The sequence below is a fragment of the Diplotaxodon limnothrissa genome, linkage group LG3 (assembly GCF_057381915.1).
Source record: "Diplotaxodon limnothrissa isolate DT_005_m linkage group LG3, D_limnothrissa_male_GT1.1, whole genome shotgun sequence".
In the NCBI taxonomy this organism is placed as follows: Eukaryota; Metazoa; Chordata; class Actinopteri; order Cichliformes; family Cichlidae; genus Diplotaxodon; species Diplotaxodon limnothrissa.
In genome coordinates this window covers 35881155-35906988 of record NC_140598.1, presented here as the reverse complement: position 1 = coordinate 35906988, position 25834 = coordinate 35881155, and the positions used below count along the sequence as shown (strand labels likewise).

The window sequence follows — 25834 nt, the reverse complement described above, 5'->3', positions numbered from 1 at the left end:
TACTGTATAAAGCGCTAACATCTCCAAAATGTCAGGAGTAGTTAGTCATTACAACGAGTGTTTGAACTAAAAATCAAGAATGTGGGATTCTGTTTGTCCATGATTTGAAGAGCCCAGCGAAAACCAATTCTGCAGGGGAGACGTACCTCGGCACTTGTGCAGGTGAAACCAAAGGGCAGACATGCTTCACCATATTTTCTAGTTTTTGGCTTAGAATGAAGTTGGTTTGGAAACATATTCAGCCATGCTTCATCTCCTGCTTTGCGTTTCTGTGGCCGCCCCGTGCAAGCAGTGTCCTGGATGATTGAGAATGCATCGAGACACATAGCCATTTATTATTGGTTTATTGTAATTTTCGTAGGTGAACTACAAGGTCGTCGAGACCATTCCCCACACCAGAAACATAAACTACAGTCTTTTTATACTGCAGACACTTTACTCACTTACAGTTGTTTATTCACCTTTCAGTCACTTTAATTTTAAAACTGTGTAATTTGTGTATATACTGTATATTCTGTGTATTTATTATCTCACTCTTATTGCCTGTTTATGTCATGTCCTTATCTTCAACGCCATGCTGCTCTGTTGTATGTTAATTGCCCCTTGGGGATAAATAAAGTCTTTGTGATTCTGATTCTGATCCTGACTTCCATCCAATTGTAATTCAATCTAATTGTTTTTCTCCCTCCTCTTCCTCATTTTGTTGGTTCTGTGAACAGAATTAGTGTGAATCTGAATTAATTTGTGCAAACAAGAAAAATCTACAGCTTTTCAGTCAGAGGTGGTCTTGTGATTTAAGCGGGATAGAGTAGATTTATGTGTTGATGCTTCCTGCTTCAGCTCTACGACTGGCTGCTGAGTGATATTTACACCCTGGCTGGATTACAAACTTTAACCACGTGCTGAACTTTGGCCCAGCGTTGATGCGACTTGTTAGTATAATGAACTCTAAGCTAAAAATAGAACAAAATCCTCTAAAAATAACTATGACAACGTCATCTTCAGGTCCACGCAGAATGCTCATTTTAACATTCTTATATTAACAGGATTTCAACATTCACGTCAATCATTCACATAGATATAACTTACCACGTCCTGGTATCTTTCCGTTGTATAGTTCTTGGTGCAAAGGTTATCACGTCATCCAAATCAGTTGGTTGTTTTCTGAACAGATCCAATTCAACGCGTCTTTATAAACACCGGATCTTTATGATAATGTGGCGATACTAAGCTAAAAATCACAAGTATTTATTTGCCATTAATTTGCCACTTTATTGTCAAAATTGTGTATTTTATTCTCGCAATTTTAGACCCTCCAAGCTTTGCCGCTGATTGTTTTCTACCTTCAGTGGTAGATCTAATAGTGTAAACCATTAGATCAAGGCGCATAGAGCCCACTTTGATTTTGTTGTGTAATGTTCATTAACAATGAACAAAATTATAAACATTTACAAAGATATCAAAGCGAATTTCTAGATGTTGAGCCCACAGCCTCAAACTGGAGCTGTGGGACGTCATAAACTGGACCAACAAGAAGCAAATGATTTAAAATTAAGAAGAGAGCAGGTATTTTTGCGGTTACAAGTATTTCCAAACAGTTTATCTGAAGAGTATTACGCACGTTGCATGGCGCGTTGTGACGCGTATAAAAGAGCCATCTGAGAGCCGCTCAGCAATCGCTTCGAAGAAAAGAGACCGAGTCGCTCTGTCAGTCTCTGCACCTGTTACTATGTGCGGGTACAGCTCGCTCTGTAGGGAGTCTTCTTGCACTTTTCTACTCATGACTTTAATCCTGTGATCTGCCTTCGTCTTAATCACACCTGTTCAAGGTAAACCGACCTTTTACTTCAACTCTAAGCTCAGCTTAAGGCTAAAACTTTGACTCTTAAATGCCGTAAAAATCTGACATCGATCGGATACCAAATAAATGCACTATTATCGAAACCTTTACCTTTTAATAGCATCTTACCTGGTTGGAGGACTGTGCCCGGATCTCTGATCTGGATACATCATCAAAATACTAAATGTAAAAACATTTTAATGAGCATTAAATACAAAAACTTGTAAACAAAACCGAAACTTTTCAGCTGAAATCTAATTAGAATAAATTCATCTGCAAGTGTGTTGCCTCTTAACCTGGTTAGACTGACACACTGACTGCGTGGCACGAGTGGGCATCCACGCTGCGTGCCGATAATATAAAGTGTATCCTGTAGTTGTGGCTGCAATCCTCATCGAAGTGTGTGAGAATAATGACAACAGCATTGTTAACAGGTATCATCACCTGGTTCATTTCTTACAGTGTTGAGCATTGTAAGAAAAACCCTAAACTCTAGTAAAAACCTTGCAGCAGGATTCGTCAGCGCGTTACTGTAAAACTTACAGCAACCTCACTGTAATTTATTTAACAGTTTTACTGTGTTTTTTACATGAAACTACTCAGATTTCTACAGTATCTACTGATGCTATAGATTTTTACAGTAGGGAACAAATTATTTAAACCCCTGCTGATTTTGGAAGATCGGCCACTAACACAGAAATGATTATGATTTCAGTGGTAGGTTTATTTGAACAGTGAGAGACAGAACAGCAACAAAAAAAGAAAACAATTCAGAAAAAGTCATTTCAAAAAAGTTACTTACAACTTACAAAATCACCATGGGCTCAAATATTTTTCCCTGACTGTATTAACAGATTCTCTAATAATTTGGTCTTAAAAACACTGATAGTATTTCCACAGAATTATATATTATTAGTTGAAGCAGTGGGAGCTGGGACTACATGATCATCAGTGTGTGTGCACAAAAAGGTGGCAAACAAGCTTCCTCAAATATTTTCATATAACATACTACAAATACTAGTAGAATTTTTATTTCAAACAAAAAACAAATATATGCACTAACAGTAACAGTAAATACTATTTTATTGCCAAGGCCGAATATTCAGAATCTATATCAGTCCATCGCTACATGAAAAAAAAAAGCAGGAAGTGATACTGTGAACATTTCAGAAACAAACCAACAGGGTGAACGTCAAAAATAGCACAAAGTGATTGTTGACACCAGGTCCAGATCTGCAACAGGGTCAAAGAATGACTGCAAGTGTAATAGAACCAAGAGAGACATCGGCTATCAACACACATGTATCTCTGTCTGTCTGTATGTCTGTCTTATTAAAAAGCTGAAGGTAAAAGATTTGGTTTGAAAGGTTCTCTGTTGGTTCTCTCATTTCCACAGAAGATTCCCATTAATGCCCAGCTGTCTTTATATAACTGTCCTGTTACAGGGTTATGGGGGAAATGACTGTAAAAGGTTTGCACTCACCATGAGCAGCATTTCTCCTGTGACGTTTAACGCCTGTAGTTTTATTTTTAATAAAGGCCAAATATCATTATATAAAGAAATTGTAATGTCTTCTGAAGACATGATTGGCCCGTCTGTGTTGAGATTTAACAGAATTCATTGTGTCTTCAGTCTCTGTGTGTAATGAGGAAGAAGCTCTGGATCCCCACAGACTGTGAATAAGATGTCAGTGTGGATTTCATGCCTTTCCTCATGGCCTCACTGTGGACTCTGATCATCTACCTGAGTTCAGTTAAAGGTAAATAATGTGTTTCTATTACAGACTCTACTTTTAGACCATTTTAGCCAACAATATTTAACTAATGCTAAAGTCACCTGCAGGTCTTGATCCATTCTTTGCATGTTATATATTTTTATTTATGATTTAGAAATGGAGGTGTCCAATTATAGCAGGTCTGCCAAGACCATCACGTTAAAACGCTGCAGTTTCAGAAGAAGCAGAAGTCAGCAAACAAAGACAATTTCACATTTCTCTCTGCTTAACGTGCAAGTCCAGTTGTAAAATACTGAATTGCTGAATATATGTTTTATCATGTTTTTATCTCAAGAAGTAAAATGTTATCTTAATGTCAGTCTTCAATATAATTTGTTTTCATATTTATCAAACCTCAGTGGGAGTGAATGTTTGATGTGAATGTTGAAAAGCTTTTAATATGACAATGTCGTGCTCACAGTTTAACTGGACCAGGTTGAAGCTGAGTTAGTCACCGAACTTAAAGGTTAAATCAGTGCGGTGTTAGCACAAAGCAGACAACTTACCAAAGAACCGATTTCAAAATGTTTCTTTCGACACTTTGTTACAAATTGTTTGTTCCCATTTCTTTGGTTGAGCCTATAAAAATAATACCAAAGCTCAAACACGTTGACGGACATAAAAATGTTTTTGCACAAACAAGATCATTCCCAAATATCTATCAGCTGAAAACTGGGGCTATCTCAGCACGGAGGCCAGTGTGTGCTTAAACTATCTACAGCAGATGAACAGTATCTGAAAGTCACGTCCTTAAGAAATAGGAAAAATCAAAACAAAACAAAGGTCTGACACAGGATCTGACAGATTCATCTGGCCAGTTCATCAGAAATGGTCTCAGCTTTGGTTCAGATCAGTGTGTTTGAGGAGCTCAGTAATGAGTATCTGCAGCCATCTGTAGGAGGGTGGAGGCTATGTCATGGAGTTCAGCTGTATTTCATGGAGATCTTGTCGAACTGATGAATTATGAACAAAGAAAAGTAACATCACATTTTGATCCACCATGCTGTACCATCTGAAAAACAAGGACTAGAAAGTGAGACCATGTTTCTCCCATGCTGATTTCTCTTTATTGGCTCCTGTTTTAAATCCAGACTTGAATTGAAAATCCTTCTAATCACATACAAGGTCTCGAATAATCAGAGATTAGTCAAAACGAGAGTAAAATGTGGAATTATACTGTGGTGGAAGAACATGAAAAACTATCGTGTGGGAGGCTGTCAGAAAGACTGTTTGTTGTGCTTCGCAGTTCTGATGTTGTATAAAGTTGTGTGTCTGCTCCTCTCTGTCTCCTCAACAGGATCATTTGTAGTGGATGTGACACAGAGCTCCTATCAGGCAGAGGAGAACCACAACATCACACTGGAGTGGACGTTCACCACCAAACCAGACACGTCCCTCTCAGCACTGAAGATCCGCTGTAGACTGATAACTGATCAAAAACCCTCAACTCTGTATTATCTTTATTATGGTGTCGAGTTCTCAGCGGTTCAGGATGAAGAGTTTTCCGGACGAGTCCAGAGTGACAAAGACGCCCTCAGAGAAGGACGAATCAGACTCCAGCTGTCCAGACTCAGGACTGAGGACTCGGGTCTGTACCTGTGTGAGGTGGACACAGGTTATGGCCGCGGCTACAACAGCTGCAGAGTCACCGTCTCTGGTAAGATGATTCATTTATAGACATGTGATCACTGTGTATAAAAAAACAAAAACTGCCAATTTCATAGATTTTTATTTGTTTGTTTTGTTTGTTTTTCTTTTTTCCAGATACAGATTTTGCTAAAACCTCAACAACAGAGACATCACTGCAAAATCCAGCTCCTCAGAAAAAGACTCAAACAAATGGTGAGAAAATGCTCCAACTTTTCTCTGCATCATTCCTGCTTGAGTGTTTTTTGGTCCATTTGTGGTGACTATGTTTATTTCTGTATTCATCATCAGCAGGTCGATCCTGGGTCCCTGTGGTGATTGTTGTCATCACCGTAACATTAGTTTTGGCTCTCGCTGGTTTTGCTGCATATTTCTCTCTCCACATCTTGCAGAAACTTAAAGTAAGAAACAAACAAACAAACATGTTGTTGCTTCTTGTACCATCAGACTGACTCATTATTCTACTTCTTTCAGCAGAAGCATCCAGAGGATGACGAGACACAAAAACAACCACTATCAGTGTAGCTGCTGTACTCAAAGGAGCGTTGGTGTTAATGGAGCTGAGAGAGATTTATCTTTCCTGGATCTTCACATTTATGTTGGATTCAAACCATCAACCACAGGGAGACACTCGGGCCCAGCAGCACTGAGATCATCATAAGGTCACTCCTACAAAAGGATGTGAGATTGACTTGAACTTTGACCCCAGCTGAAGACTCGAGCTTCATCCAGCTTATTTATCGAGCTCATTTTCAGACAAATAAAGTGACGTACAAGAAAACCCAGAGTGGAAGATCAGAGGATGTAAACAGGAAATATTTCTTACAGACGTCTTCAGTCAGAGTTGCTGCTGTCAGACTCTGGAGGATCTGCTTGGAAACATCAAGCAGTGAAACTGATGGATTTCCTCCTTCAATACAAAACTGTGACGTTCAGCCTGGAGAAGAAACACTCCTCTGCCTCACTGTCAGCGTGTTTAATGAATTTACTTACTGTTTGTTTGTTTGTTTGTTTGTTTGTTTGTTTGTTAAAGGTGAACTTAAACCTTTCAGGGAGACCTCAAAGTGTCTCTGAGGGACTAATTAAAGGGTTAAAATCCTCCCTGATGATCACTGTGCTGGGCTGACATAGATCATTCCCAAACAAGCAGTCTTTTCCATTCCATTTGCATTCATTACAGATGGAAGTGGATATTTCCAGCACAGTTCATGTGGAAAGTTCGGGGGGAGTCACCTGAAAATTGTGTTGGTGACACAGAAGACTGGAAAAGCACCAACAAGTTTTAAAGTAATAGAAAGAGAATTTATGGAGCTCATAAGGAGAACTCCTTTGTTTTACTGATCTCACTGTATGAAAGCAGACTTTGTTACCACAGCTGATGAGCTCTGATTGTTTTTTGTTTTCTTTCTTTCATCTTTACTGTCTGAGAGAACCTGAGCTATAAGCTGATTACTTTAAACACCCTTCGTTAATCATCTGCTGCACTTTATAAACATCCAAAACAATGTGATTTACATTTTACATCTCTGGATTTTTAAAGCTACAAATAATTCATTAAGTTTAATGTTAAACTTCCTGCTGGTCAGTACTCGATGTTCAGTCTGTAAAGTTTAGTCTGATTTGTGATCATGTTTTCAGTTTAGTGCTGAGAGTTGCGAGTGTAAAAGTGTCCAACGGTTTTATTTGTTAATTTTTATTAAATCTTTGGATCGTTTTTAAGTCTTAAGTTTTATATTTACAGTGTCTTCACTGTGTTGCTGAACAGACAAACAGGAACTTTAATGCTCCATGTTCATTATGTGTCACTGTAATTAAGTAGAGATGTCTTTTACTACCGAATGTAAGATAGAAGATGTAAGAAATTGTAAAATTAAATGAGAGATGATAAAAGCTTCACTTGTTTTACTGGAGATGAAATGTTGATGTTCACCTTAATTCTGACTCATCTTTTCAGTGCAATACCAGAGCTGGACACTAGAGGCCACCTTCTGATTTCTGTTTTAAAGCAGTAAACGTTGTCACTGATTTGTTCCACACATGAGTGTGAGTCTACGCTTCCTACGTACAAACACGTCTCTCCAGCCTCTGTGACTGCTGCAGTCAGTGGGAGTTATTGTTAATGTCCTGCAGGCCTGTAGGGGGCGACAAACAGACTTTAAAAGTAGCTACAGCCCTCGAGGCCTGGAGTTCGACACCCCTGAGCTACAGTGATCAACTTCCTTTTAAAGTGTTTTGAATGAGCGTTTTGTCCACCATCACCATCAACAGATACAGCAGTCCCCTGTCAATCACAAGTTAGGCCTACCGTAAAGCAGGCCTGTCCTCATGTTCTTTACTCTGATGGGACCATCGTTACCAACTGAAGGTCATGTTGTATCAAATGCTCCTTTTATCTGTTGCTCATGAGGAAAATAAATGACCAGACAAACTAATTCAAAAAGAAAAAAATACAGAGAAAATGACTCTTCTCTCTTTTTTAGAGTCGAGTCTTCAGGATCTAAAGTTTGGAGATCAGTGACAGAGATTTGATTTTGACAGTCTTGAGTTTGCATTCATAAACATTAAAACAAATCTTCTTAACGATGCAGAATTCACTCGGCTCCACAGCTTCAGGATGGAACAGGATGGATCTGTATTAGGTTTGTTTACAGCTGGAGCTGCAGAAACCTATTTGCTGCTTTTTTCTAGACTTGGGCATCACAGTTTGATCAGAGTGTAACTCTGACTTGTTGAGATATTAGCATTACTTCTGTTACAGTCTTATTTTATATTCATGTAGCACAATGAGTACTGTATTTCCATATTACATTATTAGCCACTGTCACTGTTAGTAGCCAATCACATTAGATATCTGAGCATCCCTGACTCACTCACCTGTTGCCGTGCGCATCCAGCTCTTCGGTCACCTGACGTCCCAGCTGTCACAGGTAGGACTTGCCTACATGTAGCTGCTGCCTCAGCCTGAATTGGCTACACTTTTGTTGATTGGTGCCACTCATGTTTTGTAAAGATCATTTCCAGATTATTTCCCTGAAGCCTTCCATCGACTCCTGACATATTTTTATTTTGTGCCGTACCTTTATTATTTTACTTGGTAGTAAACAAGTGTGTTTGCAAATTTGGTGACGCTGTTTGTTCAGCATGTAACTTTGATTTGTTACGATCTTAGCCTTACATCCATTATTGTATTTTTGCTATAAATGCTGATTGTATGATACATTGCAGGAAGTCGGGGCTGAGCGAGCAGCTGATAACTTTATAGCGAGGCCGCCGCTGCTTCTCTGGGCTACGTTTACAGAATATTCCTCTTTGCCTTGTGTTCATTTTACTTTTGCCTTTTTCTTTGTGCTTTTTGCTTTGTTTGGCCTTCTCACTGGAAGTTGGAAGTTTTAGAATAGTAATTGAGCCTTACATGCAATATATGGAAGCCTGTTAATGTATTGAATTATTAAGTTAGATTCAGTGAAGCTATCTGCTCTAAACTGAAGGAATTTTTTTTTTGTTTGTTCATTTGCTTTCTGAATGTTTTGATTTGTAGATTCTCTTTTGTGTGACACCACTGAAGACTGAAGGAGGCCCTTTTTCTAGCTGCAGATTACCAGTGTGTTTCTGCAGTACAGTTAACCACAGAGGATGCATTTGTTTTGGAGTTTAATTACTTTAACAACTTGTGTTTCTTTTATTCAGAAGCTGAAGGCCAAAAGTGGAGGCAACTGTGTGCCTTGGTGGTGGGACCATCTGTGCGCAGTGCTTATTTATGCACTCTTGGTTTGAGTGTGTGAAGATGAGCTGCATGTATGAGTTGGTGATCTTTCTGGACCTTCTCATCTGGTAATCCACAGCTCAGAATTGTGCATGTACAATCAATTCATTGGTTCACTTATTTCGTATTTTAAACAGCTGTCAAAATGTTTATTTTACACTGAACCACGTCTGTCTCAAGTATAACTGACCTGTGCGCCTTCTTCATAATTAACATCGTCTCAACTCAGTATTCTGTGGTTGAAATTCCCAGGGTGACACTGTCAGGTTTTCATTGAATTGTAAAAGTTTTGAGCTCCTAATTGTCCCACCGCCATTTTAATGTGTGAGTGTGACATCATTGGTTCTTTGCTCTTTTCCTTATTACTCTCCACCACCTCGTGCTGCCACATTAACATTCTTACTGTGCATTACAGGAAGTCTGGACCTGGGTGGGCTGCTGTTAGCTTTACAGCAGCATCCTCATTGCTCTCTGGGTCACACTATAGAAGGAGTTTGTCTTTTTGTGTAACTTTGAGTCACATCTTAAGACAGAAATGTGTCAATCACTGGATGTCACCATGGTTTTATTAAATCAAGTCCATTTTTCTTGACAGCAAACATAATGATGGCATTTGGAGAGAAATTGTATTAGAAGTAAAACACTCAAGGGAGAAAAAGGTCTGCTTCAATCTTTTTGGGGGGAGTGGGGGTGTTTCTGCAGTTGGCTTAACTACAGAGGGCGTATTTGAGTGTTTTCATGTTCTGGAAATATTAATAACTTTTCTTTTCTTTTTTTCTTCTTTTCTTTTTTTTTTTTTTAGAAGTCTTAGGTGGAGGTGGCTGGGTGTCTTTGATTATGGGACCTTCTTCCACATTCCATTTTTATTACTTTTATCATTAGTAGTGGTATTATTAACCAAATGGTTCAGGTTCTGAAACCCAAGTGAAATGAAATGCTGAGCACAGTTTCTCATGGCTCAGAAGAATTTCTATTCAAGAAAAACATGTTGAAATTTGTAGCAGCAAATATAGAGACAGCCATCCTGAAATGCAGGTTTTTGTGCAGTTTATTTATTTATTTTTTGTTATTTATTATTTACATTTTCTTTAATTATAATTTGCACAGGACATAAACATCCAGCATTTTTCACCAGCAGTAAAACACCTTTGAGGAGTTTCCTCCACCAAAGCTTTTGTTTTATGCCAAATACAGCTTTTCTCCAATGCAATCATATTTGCTGTGTCAAAAAAAAAAAAGGGAATAGATTTAATAATATTAGTGACTCAGTGGTTAGTAAGTGCATCAAAGCAAGAAGGTCCTGCAGAGAGATAAAGAGTGATGACATTTAACTTTAAAATTGTTTCAGTAAATGACACAGAAAGCAGCGGCCTCGATCATCTACATCAACAAGATGAAACATGTGCTGCTGTAACATTTTCATTCCTGATGAACACAAACTCTTTTCCAGTCTCACTGACCCTCACACAGTCATACAGCATGTTTACTACTAACCTGCTGACTGTGCAGAGCTTTTCCTCTCAATCTGTTACTGTCAGTCTGTGTTGTGTTTGTAAACTCTTTATATTGTTATAGTTTTACAGTTTTATGTTCTTTGTCTCACTGCTGTTGTGGAGGTAAACACAGACGACACGAGAGCTCTCGATTAACACTGCTCGTTTATTACTCATCACCACACAACTGAACACTTTCCCTCCAAAACACAGCAATAGGGCTGCTCAATTATAGCAAAAATGATAATCACGATTATTTTCACTGAAATTGAGATCTCGATTATTTGACGATATTTATTTAACCCTTTAAGACCTACCAAAGAAACAAGTCCGCCAGAGCTTATATTATTTTTTTACATGCTGTAGTGCCATTTGTGGGAGCATTTCAAGTTGCTATACATCAATACAACTGTTATAGCCCATATTTTAATAATATGCATGCATTAAGTCCATAGTAACTACATTAATTGCAAAAAAGTGCAATAAACTACAAAAAAAATTGTAAATAGTTTTTGTTTTTTTTACATATATTTCTACTTCGAAAAATTTAAGAGGCTTATCCCTCAAAACTTTAAATACAAAAAAGTTGCAAAAAAAATAGTTTAAAACAACAGGAAATTTATTTTGAGTGTCTTCATAGTTTTATTTTGGAGATACAGCAATTTTTATATACTGCAGGAAAAACAAAAAAACAATCCCATGATGCAAATTTGCAAAGAAAACAGCATGTGCATCAAAATAAACTATTTCCAGCAGTGCAATTCGAGTTCTAAGCATCCCAGCAACTATTCAGAAAAGTCAAGCATGACTTATAAAAACGCCAGTATAGGTTTTTAAGGCCTACAAGTAAAAACTACATTTTCCGAGAAAATTACATCACTTCTGGTTTCGGGCAGGAAATGGCGGACATACGATAGTTCGCGTTGACGTCTTTTTCAATATTGGAAGTGTTACGAACAGCTGATCGGATCGGCAAAGCGGGTTTCTGGAATATTATGTTTTTGTTCCTGCAAGCGTTTTTTTATGCAAAAAAAGCGAGCGTTTGCCAGACACTGGAGACCCGCTGTTCTAATACTGCGCCCACTGTCACGTCCTATGCGTCGGAGGTCAACGCAATCTCCACCGACAGAAACGGGTGGGCCAGCAGGGCGGCGTTTGCCAGCGCGGTCTTGGCCCCAGAAAATGCCTGGATGCGTTCAGGGAGCCAATCAATCGGGTCCTTAGCTGTTTTACCCTTCAAGTCAGCATAGAGAGGCTGCAAAAGGTGCGCAGCTCTGGGGAGAAAGCGGTTGTAGAAATTGACCATCCCCAAGAACTCCTGTGGCGCTTTAATGGACGCAGGACGCGGAAAAGCCGAAACGGCCCGGACCTTGTCTGGCAACGGAACCACACCATCAGCGGAAATGCGGTGGCCCAAGAAATCCAGAACCGGCAAGCCGAACTGGCACTTGGAGGGGTTGACGATCAGGCCGTGTGCCGCCAAGCGCTGGAAAACCTGATGCAGATGGGACGCGTGCTGACTCTCAGAGCAGCTGGCCACCAATATATCGTCAAGGTACACGATGACGAAAGGCAGCCCGCGCAAAACAGAGTCCATCAACCGCTGAAAAGTCTGGGCGGCGCCTTTCAAGCCGAACGGCATGCGCAAAAATTCAAACAGGCCGAAAGGGGTAATAACGGCAGTTTTGGGGACGTCTTCGGCGCGCACGGGAACCTGGTGATACCCCCGCACCAAGTCAATTTTAGAAAATATCGAGGTGCCGGCGAGGTGGGCGGAAAAATCCTGGATGTGGGGAATGGGGTAACGGTCGTTCTCCGTGACATTATTCAAACGGCGAAAATCCCCACACGGCCGCCACCAACTGTCTGACTTGGGCACCATGTGTAGCGGAGAAGCCCAGGCACTATGCCAAGGCGCTCCATTGCGGCAAACTCGATGGCGCGACTGAAACAGGGTATTGAAGAAAAAGACAGTGCATCGATTAAGCGTCTGTTAGCGACATCGACCAGCAGTCCGTGGGCACAAAGAAAATCGGTGCCCAAAATAGGTACAGAGCTAGCGGCAACAACAAAGGTCCATTGGAAATCCCGACCATGAAAACAAACAGTCACGAACCTTTCCCCGAACATTGCGATGGGAGAGCTTGCTCTGCGTCGGAGAGGGCATAGCGCCGAAGAAGCAGCTCCTTAAGGGCGGCGTACTTCCCTCGGGTGGGTGGGTCCCGGAGGAGAGTCAACGCACGACGGGTGGCTAGCGGGTCGAGAGAAGCCACCACATGGTGATATTTCGTGTCGTCAGCCGAGATGCCACGAAGGGCGAACTGAGCCTCCACGTGCACGAACCACGACGGGGGATCGTGAAGCCAAAAGTCCGGCAGCTCGAGCACCACAGCAAACGTAGCTGCAGCCGGAGGCAGAGGGCTGGCGGCTGCTGATGCATCCAGAGCAGGGTCGGTGCCACCATCGGACTGCAGCATGTTCGAGTCAGGGGTCACCAATGTGGAGGTAAACAAGGACGACACGAGAGCTCTCGATTAACACTGCTCGTTTATTATTACTCACCACACAACTGAACACTTTCCCTCCAAAACACAGCAACAACACTTCCTGAGAACTGGGTGTGAGTGGAGCCCTCCAGTGGTCCACCACACAGTCAACTTTAATGTTCTTGTCTGTGATTGGTCAGTTGCTGCCAGATACTGCCTCCTTCATGTAAATGTGTTTGCAGCTACACTGACATCAGTGACCAGCTTAATGCCACTTCTCATCATCATTACTGATGTCAGGTTAAGTGAAACCAGAAAACAGGAAGATGACTGAGGAAGTGTAACTCTGACTTGAGTCTCAGTGCTGTTTCTGTTCTCTGTGTTTTTTCAGTGTTTGGGTTTTTGCTTATATGGTTTAAATAAGTGAATTTTCCTAAAATTCAGACATGATGACAGCCTAACATTGACCATCACTGCAGGCAGGAGGAGATTATTACTGCAGTCTAACTACAGTTTTTTGAGGATGATGTTTGTCAGAAAAACCACTTCTGCTTCACTGACTCAGCAGACTGACACACTTTTTAAATTGAATCAAACATGTTCTGGTTTTCAGAGACAATAATAATAAAAAAAAAACATTATCAAAGATGAATCATTCAAAGTCTAAGATCAATATGTTTTATATTCAGACATTCACACCAAGAATCTGTTTTTATCAACACAAACTAACAAGCATAACTCTTTAACTGATAACTTAACAAGCAGTGAAAACTAAACTATCACATTTCTCAGGACTGAAGAAATGTAGACTCCACTCAGTCTCACATTCAAACCACCAAAATCTCAGTTGCAGTAATGTGGGTGGAGCAGTTCAACAACAAACTGCAGGTTGGTACCAGAGCCAAAGCTCCGTCCTACAGTCATTATGTTCTTGTACTGATCTGTGTCGTGTCCTTAAACTCGCTCTTCTGCTTTCAAGGTAAACAGCTTTTATTTAGAATCACTCTCAGTCACATTAGCAGCTGTGTAGATTATAGACTATCACAGCTGATCAACTAGATTTAATCACATGTTGGTAAATTAATTAAATTCACTGTGAACATTTCTTCTTTGCTGTTTGATGTGTCAGTGACGACAGCTGTCAGCGAATCACTTAAACGGAGCTAAAAGGAGCTGAAAACTGTTGCCTGATGTTTCTCAGGCAAGTTCTGCACTTTTAGGAGCAACTTAATTCTGTTTAACAAAATATTTCTAGAAATTTGAGGTTTACATCTGTGTGTTGAGATTTCATGGAGTGATTAACTGTCTGCAGGCTGATTGTGAAGAGGAGACGTGTACTGACTTCAGGCTTCAGACTGTGGGCTCGTTCTCGTCCATCATCTGAGCAGTCATCATGGACTGGTTTCACTCTGTTTCTCTGTGGAATTTTATTCTCAACTTGGATTTTGTTAAAGGTTATTTGTTAAATAACTATAATTAACCGATGAGTAGGTTTTAAGTATTGATTCAGTTTCATTTGTTGAATATTTCCAGTGTGACTTTTTTAATGTTCACATGTAATTTATAAAGGATTTATTTCTTTAGTTTAAAAAAGCATAGCAAGTTTCCCGTGACAACGAGTAGAGACACTTTAACTTCCTTTAACTAAAGACCTCAGCAATCATGCATGTAAGAGGAAACAGTGAACTCCCTCAGTTCACATAAGTGGAAGTGAAAATACTGATCAAACCATAAACAGTAGTTTCCATTTTTCATGTTCACAGTGAAGAGTTTTGCTTTGTTTCTCCAGCAGCACAATCCTGAAACAGTTTCAGAGTCTCTGTGTTTCCAAACTGAGCTGATAAATGTTTACAGTAACATCTGTGTTATTAGTTGATGTTGAGCTCCATCTGCAGGAGGGACACCGTTAAAATGTCACCAGTGTTTAGTTTCTCTCACATTTATCATGTAGCAGATCTCAGTGGGAGTGGATGTTTGCTGTGGATGTTTACAGGCTGAAATAAATAAAATAAAAATAATAAAATAAAATAAAAAAAAATCTGATTTGTGGTTAGAAACACTTCGAGTGGGCAGTAAGACTGAAATGAAAGCTGAGCTCATAAGATCCACCTGAGCAGCCATTTTTGTTTTGTGTTTTAACTGTTAATGCTTAGTTAATACTGATCATTATGGTAGTTATAAGGATTTGTTATGATACAGCAGTGAGGATAGAGTTTAAAATCTCTCTCTATATAAATTATAACTGAATGTTTTTTTTCACATTTTCACATTTGATATAAAAAATATATTTAAATCATCATGAAGCTGTTATGTTTTCATGTAAAACAGGACATGATGTCATGTGATAGTATGTTTGGTTTTTTGTTTTTCTCGAAAAATGAACCAGAGTATTAGGAGATAAAATAATAAAATAAGGATTAAATAACAATAATAAAATCCAGAAATATTCATACTGTATCAAACACTCGCCTGATTGTTGACTTCAGTATTCCCTACAAAGGTGAGCTGTCCTGCTTCTTTCTACTTGTTAAACTGCAACTCAACACTGGAGCTGCTGTCTGCAACATCCCGTGGCTATGAAGGCGTCTCTGAAGTCTCTTTGTTGGCCTTACAGCTGATCGAGAGGAGCAGACACACTGTTGTGTAAACACTCAACTCTAATCTAACCATCATTCTGTGCATTGTTCACAAGTTAGAACTGGTCTAAGATGCTGCAAGATACTCTACAGAGCTGAGTTAACATAACAATATATATGTACTAATCCTCAACCTCTGACGGTCTACTGTTGATTACAGTAAATGGACAGTGTGACTGTCCCTGAGACAGTTAAATAAAGGTGTTTGTTTTTTTATGTTTCTGTGATAGATTCATGTTTAAATTAGCTCATTTATTTGTTGGAAAATGTTAAGATTTATTGGATAAGATAATAAAAAAAGGTATAATTGATTAAAACTTGTCTAAAATATGTGGCAAAATAAGGGTTTTGTTACAGGTGTAAAGTGCTGTAAAGTTTGTCTAAGGTAGAGTTTCTAATGGTCACATGACCATAGTTTAGCTGAGAGGACAACCATGGCAATTTGGGTCTGAACAGAAGTTTTTTCTTCTGTTTCCACAGTCTCTGAAGAAGATGAGAGAGAGAAATAAACTAAATAAACATCAGTATGATGTGTGGCTATTGTTTGAAGGAGCCCTGCATCCCTGTGATTAGATTTGCAGACATGATTAAAGAAGTTATGAGGCTTTTGGTTAAACCTTCACTAATAAATCATTAAGTTGACCTAATGGTTTCAGATGTAGCCAAAATTTGTTGAACTGTTGACATGATTCCGCTCTACACCCATATAATAATAATGGATTGCATTTATATATCACTTTTCAATTCGATAGCACTATATAATTCCACTATTCATTCACTCTCACATTCACACACTGGTGGAGGCAAGCTACAGTTGTAGCCACAGACTGACAGAAGCAAAGCTGCCATATCGCGCCTTTGGCCCCTCTGGCCATCACCAGTAGGTGAAGTGTCTTGCCCAAGGATACAATGACCAAGACAGACAGAGCTGGGGATCGAACTGGCAACCTTCTGGTTAAAAGACGAGCTTCCCAACCCCCTGAACCATGGTCGTCCCCATATAACTCATGTTCTCTTACATCAGTAGATCTTAAAACAAAGCTGCACTGTGAGTGTGGAGGATCTTATGGAAATGGTATCACTTCCATTCTCATATTCTTCCACTATCACAGCAACGCCCACTGCTTCCTACTTTAAATCACCTCTGTCTGTTTCAAATCAGATAAGTTCCTTTTAGAAAAAGCTGCTGAACTGATAAGAGATGAAGCACGTCTTTATTTTAGACAAACTGATTACACGTGTTGTCTTAAGCAGGATTTGTGGTCCAGCAGAGGCAACACTGTTGGCTCTGCCTTACAGGGCAAAGTTACAAAAAAACTCATTTTTTTCTGCATTGTTTTTTTTTATTTCATTTTAGTTTCAATTCACATCCAGAGCAGATTTTCTTATTTCAACTTAGTTTTTATTGCTTAAAAATCTTTCATTTTTATTGGTTAAGTGCTACTTTTATTTGTTTACAGGGCAAATGTCAGAGACAAGATATAGGTAAACCAGTCGAGGTGTTACAATAAAAACACTGAAGTTGATTTCACTATAATAATCCAGGATTGTCCAGGAGTGACATTAGTTCTCAGCAGAGCTACGCCCATTCTGTGCCAAATGCGTGTCCTGGAAGAGGAAGTGAAAGTGAGTGTTTATCCCTATTGAATGTCATCTGCTTCCAGTCAAGCACAGACTAGACTAGTTCTCAGTCTGAGTCATTAATGACACAGCACGTTTGTGTTGTGTCATTAATGCATTTCATGTTTCTCCATCATGAAAGTTCAGAGTCACCTACTTCACCTGACAGCTTAGCTTGTTTTTATTTGTCATCAGTCAGACACATTATAATGTCTGAGTCTTCAGTACTGAACAGAAAGTAAGACAGAGCAGAATTAGTTACATGAAGCTGAGACTTGGAGTTTCTACAGAAATAATTCAAATACAAAGTAATTTAGGTGGTGCATTAAAGCACGACAGGCAGGAGGTCTTATGCAACAAAAATACGTTTTTTATCAATTCCCGTCATTACCTAATTCAGTATAAAATTGTACACAGGTTACATTACTCAAGGGAAGGAATTCACAAAATGTATCCAGACTGCTCTCCCTTCTGTGAAAAATGTATGACACATTATTGAAATCTGTTACATAGTTTTGCACTTCGTCCAAGGCTTCAGAGTTTTGAGTGTAACATCTTTACCTTTCTGTCTAATATTCTTAAAGTCAAGATTGATCTAAATTCAACAGTAATTACCTTTGGGATCTTTAAAGAAACACAAAGCTCTACAACATGTTCAAAAAAGTCTTATGTCATATGCACTGATCATTGCAAAGAAACTGATCCTGCAGCTTTGGAAAGGCAAAAAGGTTCCTGCACTTCACCTTGAAAAAATAAGATATACCATGAATGGCAATGTTGTTTTGCCTTGTTTTGTTTAGGGAAAGGGGGGGGGGGGGGGGGGGGGGGGGGGCATATGTTCTATTAACTTGTAACAACTGTGATACTTGCTTCTAATAAAAGATATTTGAAACGAAAAAAAGAAAAGAAAAGAAAAGCATGACAGGCACGCAAGCGTCACATTGAGATTTTCCCTTACTTATTCAGGGGGACTTCATAAGCATCTAACCCCACCCTGAATGCAGTAGGCGGAGTCTGTTTTATATAAAGAGTGAGTGAGCCTCACAGGTCATTCATTCAGAGCGAAGCAGTCAGGGACTGATTGGACTGCAGCTTTCCAGAAAACTTTCTTCAGTCAGAAAACGGAATTTTTAATCATCGATCATGTCTCTGAACAACTTCTACTTTAAGGACTCTTCCTTTTTCTCACTCTGGACTTTTCTCCTGTGCTCGACTTTGGGGGGGGGGGGTGAAAAGCTGAATTGAGTATTATCAGCTGTGCTGTGTTGTCTGTCACTAACAGTGTGACATCTGTCAGTGAGTTACTTTAGAACCGGAAGAATCTTAAATCGAGAAGATTGTCAGGCAGGTTCTGACTGTGTGAAGTGACTGCTCTTAGTTTAGAGGTTTGTTTATAACGGACACGATGGAGATGATTTATGGCATTATTTCATGCCATTGTTTTTGTCCCTCTATTCTGAGCGCATGAGTGCAAGTGTTGCATTTTGAGGAGACAATTATTTTTGAGTGAACAAAATTCATTTCTGCGTGCAAATAATGTATTTCAATGTTTGTTATTACACACACAGTAACAGCCCCTCTCACTTAGTTGTTGGCATTTGCTCTGCTCTGTGCTGACAGACATTTGTGGACCTGGTCTCAGTGTGTCCTTCCCGCTCTCAACATCTGTGCTCCCTGCACACTCAACTCTTTCTGTACACGTTATAAATGCTCCACAAACCAACCAATCATAGATTTGGATGCAAAATTTCTGGTTGGCTGTTTTGGTCTCCAATCAGCTGGCTAGCTACTGAAATGATTTCAGTACGTTTAACTTTTTGTCTGTTTCCAGGTGAGGTTGTGGTGATTGGTTCAAATCTTCCAATGATCGCTGCTCCGGGTGATGATGTCATCCTGCCGTGTCACCTGGAGCCCACGTTCGATGTCCAGGGTCTGACGGTGGAGTGGTCCAAACCCGACCTGAAGCCCGACCCGTTGGACCGGCTGAGCCGAGTGGAGTACGTTCACCTGTACAGGGACAGGCAGGAGGTCCCCGACATGAAGATGGCCTCGTACTTCAGGAGGACGGAGCTGTTCATGGACGACATGAAACACGGGAACATTTCACTGAAGATCCTGAACGTGTCGGAGGAAGACAACGGCAGATACAGATGTTTCATCCCCAAGCTGCAGAGCAGAGTGAAAGCTGCTGTTGTTGAACTTGTAGTCGGTGAGAAGATTTGTTTTGGTGATGTTTGGGGTTGAAAAGTCAAAGACTCCGATTTGTATTTTAAATTTTTTTTTTTGACTGTTTTATCTTTTAGATCAAAACTTTGCTAAAACCTCAACAACAGAGACGCCGCTGCAAACTCCAGATCCTCAGGACACAACTCCAACAAATGGTGAGAACACAGTCTGTTATGTTCCCCTAAAAAGGTCCAGGGGATGAGGGGGAAAGTAACAAATGGTGTCAAAGTTGGGGGAAAAAAGGAGACAGGGAGGCAAAATGCTCAACGGGTTTTATTAATGTTTCTAATAATAACCGAACTAAAAGAGATGGACAAGCTGCTATCACCTTTTAAAGGAAGAAAACAACAAAACTCAGCTGTTGGTCAATAAACTGAAAAGCAAGTTTAAAAAAAAGGTTAGTTACCAACAGGGGCGGTCCTAGCCTGTTTGGTGCCCTGGGTGAACACACCCTCTGCTTATTCTGATATTTTATTGTGAATCCTGTTGTCAGAACCATACTGAATTTAACCAGATAAATATTTTATATAGTGTGTGTGTGAGAGAGAGAGAGAGAGAGTATGCAAATGGATAACAAACAGCCAATATAATTCATCATACATTGAGAATAGCAGACAAATCAATGATATACCTCTTCCAATAAATGGCTAATTAATATTGGGCTGAACACAGTCCAAAAGATTCAATAAGCCACATCAGTGTTTACTATCATAGCCAAGTGGCTAACTAAGGTTAACAGAAGTTTTCACTATTCCTACTAATGAATGTTAGCTTGTTTCGGGATACATAATACCTGCAGTTATCCAAAGACACATCTTCTTACATTCATCTTTTGCTCGTTTCTCCTCTTCTTTTGTCTGCTTTTCTAAACAGACCTGATGGCTTTGATCTTTTTTTTTCTTCCTTTTTTTCTTTCCTTCCTTTTCTTCCCCCCCCCCCCCCCCCCTTTTCCTTCTTTTTTTCTTTTTTTTTCCTTTTTTTTTCTCCTCCTTTTTGTATTAATGGTATCAATAACTAGATCATCCTGCCTTGTGTCAATGGTTTAGGCTGGTGGTGGTGGTATGACAGTGTGGTGGATGTTTTCTTGGCAACTTTAGGCCCTTATTAGCAACTGTTACCAATTGTTTAAACACCACAGCCTACTTGAGTATTGTTGCTGTTCATCTATTCATCCCCAGGGTACTCATCTTCTGATGGCTGCTTCCACCAGGATAATACACCATGTCACAAAGCTCAGCTCATATTCAACTGCTTAATTGAACATGAAAGCAAGTTCACTGTACTCCACAGTCTGCAGACCTGTATTCAATAGAACACCTTTGGGATATGGTGGAACAAGAGATAGACATCCATAATGTCAAACTCACAAATCTACAGCAGTTGTGTGATGGTATCATGCCAGTATGAAGCAAAAGCACCTTGGTGGATTTGTCATGAAGCTAAAAGTGCCTCCGATCCAGTACTTCTGCGGTGTACCTAATAAAGTGGCTGGGTTGTGTATTCCTTCATTTTCTATTTCTAGCTGACAAACAGCTGGTGAATTAATATGACCAAGATTTGCGTGATGAAGTGGTTACCAACAGTTGGTTTTGACTTGGTTGCACAAAAAAGCTCACATGGTTGGCTCCTTTCACTTTTTGTTCAGAGCAGAGATCATCATCCAACAGATTTAATTCATAGCTAAAGTGATGGTTATGCTATTACATTTAGAAAAAAAAATTAACCAGCATCTGTATTACCTTGCATAATTGATACATTTGCACTTGATGTGTCTTATTTTAGGGACACATCAATGCGTGTGTGTGTGTGTGTGTGTGTGTGTGTGTGTGTGTGTGTGTGTGTGTGTGTGTGTGTGTGTGTGTGTGTGTGTGTGTGTGTTTTTAAGCAAGCTGGAAGAGTTATAAGTCACAGGGCTTGATAATATTAATTAAAATTTGCTGTGTCCAAAATTTGTATCACAAGCCCCTTCAAAGACCTCGGCTCACTATTTCGCCTCATCTCCTCCATCAGAAGCCCATTCCACCGTATCACTGCTAGCGCTAGAGGGATTTGAGTGGGACAGATTATTTGGTTGACCTCCTTATCTGCTGGAGCTATTTCAACATCTCACATCAATATGTTTGAAATGTGAGTGTTTATCAGCAGTGAAGAGCGCCGGATTATAAGATGTTGTCATATCACGAATCATGTTTCGGGTCACTTTGATAGATGCTTTGTTTTGGGTCATGCAGTGGGGGGCTCTCATGGAAGAATAAGCTAAACTACATTTGGTTTGACAAGATAGCTTGTTAAAATAGATCCACTTAAGAGAGCTGTTGAAAAAGTAGGCCGTGTGTGTGTGTGTGTGTGTGTGTGTGTGTGTGTGTGTGTGTGTGTGTGTGTGTGTGTGTGTGTGGTGAAAGCATGGTCACTCTTGACAGCCCATTTGAGTATTTTTGATCTTTTCTTGTCCATCTTCCATCAGTAATTTTGCTGTATCAACATCCAACCCCACAACACAAATTAACAGATCTACACCTTAGTGCACAGATTCGGGTTTTTTTTTTTTTTTTTTTAAACTGTTCAGGAGACACAGCACGGAGGAGACCATTGTTTGACAATCAGGACGCAGAATATAATGCGCTGTTAAGAAAGAAAACAAATCTGTGAAACGGCGAAGCCATGAAAGGTGAAGCACGTTATAGCGGGGGACACTGTATCCAGAAATAGATGCACACCTATACGATTTATGGTAAAGTGAGCTGCCTTGTATGTACATGTGTTGAAGTTTCCTTGTTCATTTTCTCTGAGGCTGAGGTTGGGGAGTGGCTTTGTAAGCATCTGGAATGTTGCTATACCAGGTCCAGTGTTATAGTATATTACCTCATCGAAAAGCTCACAGAATCCAGGCAGGACAGCTTTCAGGCTTGCATGGTAAAAATCTCCTGCCACAATTACAGCACAGTACGGGTGCGTCGTTAACTGTTTATTAATGGCTAGTTTAGCATCAGTTTGTGGTGGCACATAAACTGCTATTATTGTGATTGCTGTGAGCTCTCTTGGCAAGTAGAAGGGTCTACACCGGGGTGTCCAGGCCTCAAGAGCCAGTGTCCTGCAGGTTTTAGCTATCACCCTGGCTCAACACACTTGAATCAAATGATTAGTTCATTACCAGGCCTCTGGAGAATGTCAAGACATGTTGAGGAAGTAATTTAGTCATTTAAATAAGCTTTGTTGGATCAAGGGCACATCTAAAACCTGCAGGGACACTGGCACTTGAGACCTGGCGTTCGACACCTGTGGTCTACACCCTAGACCCCTACTCTGCTACCATACACTGTACCAGCATATATTCTATGTTTGGACAGCAGAGGGCAGCATTAACTGTGGTGTTGTTACACGGGTTATTGTTCACATACACTAGCAGACCTACTCCACGTTTCTCACTGGACTCTTTGTTCCTGTCCACTATGAAGGATTAGTTCATTACCAGCCAAGTCTCTGTCACAATCATAGCACAGTAATCCAAACAGCGTGAGGTGATCCGCAGTTGCAGGTCATCCATCTTGTTGTTTACTGACCATGAGTTGGTGAGGAGGAGACTTATAATAGCAGGTCTGTAGGCGGTTAGTGCTTAGCTCTCAGCCCCGCTCTCTCCCCCCTCTTCTGTTTCCCATGCCTCCCTCACCTGCGCCACTTCAGATGTTGTATTGTGAAGTTGGAGTCCCTATTCCTTTGGATCTCAGGGGGGATTGAGTCCCAGTCACTGTTGGGAAAAGTGTGCAGGTTTGTGTGATTAGAACCGTGAGCAGTTCAGTTTTACTGTACTGCTCCTGCTAATTGGAGAAGTGAAATGAAATACACAAGATAAAAAGAAAGCTGCTAAATTGTGGAGAGTCCCGGGCCGCTGCAACTGCTCGCGCCACGATCTTGCAATTGTTATTTTTGCCACCTTTCTTTCATTTTGTGCCATGTTTTACTCTTAATATCTGTCCTACTAACACTGATATCCATATCCAACAAAGGTCGGTCTCTTTGTAGCTTCCTTTCCTGTTCTGTCTGCCTTCATCTCCCTTAACTCCATGATGCACTGGTACCCATAAGAAGGTGACCATAAGCCCCATCATAGTAATTCTGTATAATATTTGCTGAACGTCAATCAGAATGTCAGGTCTGCAGGTCTGAGTGACCGTCTTGCAAACTAGGCAATGATGAACTCGAGTTGGAGCATATCACAGATCTCAATGGTCTTTCATCTTCAATCCACTGGACTGTAAACTGTATTGAAACCCTTTTCCCCATGTATACTGATAAACAGTCACTAAAGCCTTTCCTTACTTTTGTGTTAAACTCAGGAACAATAAATTCTATCCCACTTTGGTTGGCTGTATTGCACAGATGCAAAATATGCATCTGTGTATATTTTGACATAACTGTAACACTGATATGCAGTGTATGTGAGTTTAAGATAAAAGCCCTATCCGTGTTCTTTTGTTCAATAGTGTGAAATCTAATACCGCATTGGGGAGTATCCATAGTGATAGCTCTTCATAACTCTTGAATTCTCTTTTTCTTTTGCAGCAGGGTTGAAAAATTGTCCTTTATGCATGATCTTGACCATATCTTTGTAGACTTGCCCAGTGGCACTAGAGTTCACCTTTCTCTGCCCTTAAGTATTTTTAATTGCTGATAGGAGTCAGCTGTACAAAAAAGGTGGCCCCTAAGGCAGGAGATATGGCAGGACAAACCCAGACAAGGTCAATTTCAGGAGGAGACCTGTCTAGGGTCGTAACACAGTCCAACTTTTCTCTGCATCATTTCTGTTTAGGTTTTTGTGTAATTGTGGTGACCTTGTCTTTTTTTTACATCAGCAGGTCAATCCAGGGTCCCTGTGGTCATCGTTGTCATCACCTTATTAACCCTTTACAGCCGATCGGAGCGGGCACACTCTGTTTTGCGTAACTATTTTTAAATCCCGGTAGCTCTGCAACCAAGTAAGCTAGCGCAAAAATTTTTTTTGCATATGAAACCGGAGGAGTTGTACTTACATCTTATGCCATCAGCTTGTCCTAGGTCACAGTTTCCTTCCACATATAGCTTTGCAAAAACTGCATAAAAATCACTTGCAGCAACAAAAACATGATATTCCAGAAACACGCTTCGCCGATCCATCAGCTGTTTGTAACACTTCCTATGTCCATCAGCGTGAACTATCACATGACCGCATGACCTGCCCGAAACCGGAAGTGACGTCATTTTGCGGAAATGTAGTTTTTTACGATCGGGGCCTTATGAGCTTGTGTTTTACTTGTTATGTGTTTTAAAAAGTTATGTTTGACTTTATGACTTTCTGTGTCGTTTCTGGGATGCTTAAGACTCATATTGCACTGCTGGAAATAGTTTATTTTGATGCATATGCTGTTATTTTGCAAATTTGCACTATAATATTTATTTTTGTTTTTCCTGCAGTATATAAAAATTGGTGTATTTCAAAAATAAAACTATGAAGACACTCAAAATAAATTTCCTGTGGTGGGAAACTAGTTTGTGTAACTTTTTTGTATTTACAGTTTTGAGGGATAAGCCTCTTAAATTTCTCTAACTAGAAATATATGTTAAAAAAACAAAAACGATTTTCAATTTTTTTGTAGTTTATTGCACTTTTTTGCAATTTATGTAATTACTATGCACCTAATGCAGACATATTATTAAAGTTTGGGCTATAATGGTTGTATTGATGTATAGCAACTTGAAATGCTCCCAAAAATGGCTCCACAGCATGTAAAAATATAATATAAGCTCTGGCGAACTTGGTTCTATGGTAGGTCTTAAAGGGTTAATAGTTTGGGCTGGTTTTGCTGCATATTTCTCTCGCCACATTTTAAAAAAACGAAAAGTAAGAAAGAAACACACAACCATGTTGTTGCTTCTTGTGTCATCAGAATGACTCATCACTCAACTTCTTTCAACAGAAATATCCAGAGGATGAAGACACACAAAAACAATCACTACCAGTCTAGCTGCCTTGCTGAAAGGAATGGTAAATGGACTGGTTCTTGTATACTGCTACTCTGCTTGAGGAAACTACACACTTTAAACTTTCACCCCAGAAAAAGACTCAAGCCGCGTCCAAGTTATTTATTGAGCACTTTCACATAAATAAAGTGTTATACAAGAAATGATCCTCCCTGATCACCCACTGGACCAGCTGTCTCTGCGTTCGTCATGCTCAGGGTTTATCTGATGAATAGACCAATGAATGTGCAGCAATAAACATTAGAAACTGATCTGACCGGAATGTCTGGTTTGCAGTAACTTGTTAATCATTGTCTCAGTTTTTGTTTCCTGCTCGGCTCCAGGAACTCGTTT

The 25834-nt window shown here is 40.0% G+C and overlaps 2 protein-coding genes across 2 annotated transcripts; both read left to right on the top strand.

Annotated features, from left to right (window-relative positions):
- Positions 1–3539: 3539 nt before the first annotated feature.
- On the top strand, positions 3540–5787 carry LOC146635580 (uncharacterized). The gene is made up of 5 exons (XM_085347668.1): positions 3540–3600; positions 4913–5272; positions 5380–5457; positions 5554–5663; positions 5740–5787. The coding sequence occupies exons 1-5, from the start codon at positions 3543–3545 to the stop codon at positions 5785–5787; spliced, it is 654 nt and encodes a 217-aa protein (XP_085203794.1). The 5' UTR covers positions 3540–3542.
- A 12616-nt stretch (positions 5788–18403) lies between these two features.
- On the top strand, positions 18404–25485 carry LOC146635579 (myelin-oligodendrocyte glycoprotein-like). The gene is made up of 6 exons (XM_085347656.1): positions 18404–18488; positions 19092–19469; positions 19564–19641; positions 24337–24393; positions 25309–25361; positions 25438–25485. Exons 1-6 carry the CDS (start codon positions 18404–18406, stop codon positions 25483–25485), a joined length of 699 nt encoding a protein of 232 aa, XP_085203782.1.
- The last annotated feature ends 349 nt before the right edge of the window (positions 25486–25834 follow it).

Coding starts and splice junctions, on each gene's coding strand:
- LOC146635580 (XM_085347668.1), top strand. CDS start 3,543: ATGCCTTTCCTCATGGCCTCACTGTGGACTCTGATCATCTACCTGAGT. Junction 5,273..5,379: donor CTGCAGAGTCACCGTCTCTG/GTAAGATGATTC, acceptor TCTTTTTTCCAG/ATACAGATTTTGCTAAAACC. Junction 5,458..5,553: donor GAAAAAGACTCAAACAAATG/GTGAGAAAATGC, acceptor ATTCATCATCAG/CAGGTCGATCCTGGGTCCCT.
- LOC146635579 (XM_085347656.1), top strand. CDS start 18,404: ATGTCTCTGAACAACTTCTACTTTAAGGACTCTTCCTTTTTCTCACTC. Junction 18,489..19,091: donor CTCGACTTTGGGGGGGGGGG/GTGAAAAGCTGA, acceptor GTCTGTTTCCAG/GTGAGGTTGTGGTGATTGGT. Junction 19,642..24,336: donor GGACACAACTCCAACAAATG/GTGAGAACACAG, acceptor TTTTTACATCAG/CAGGTCAATCCAGGGTCCCT.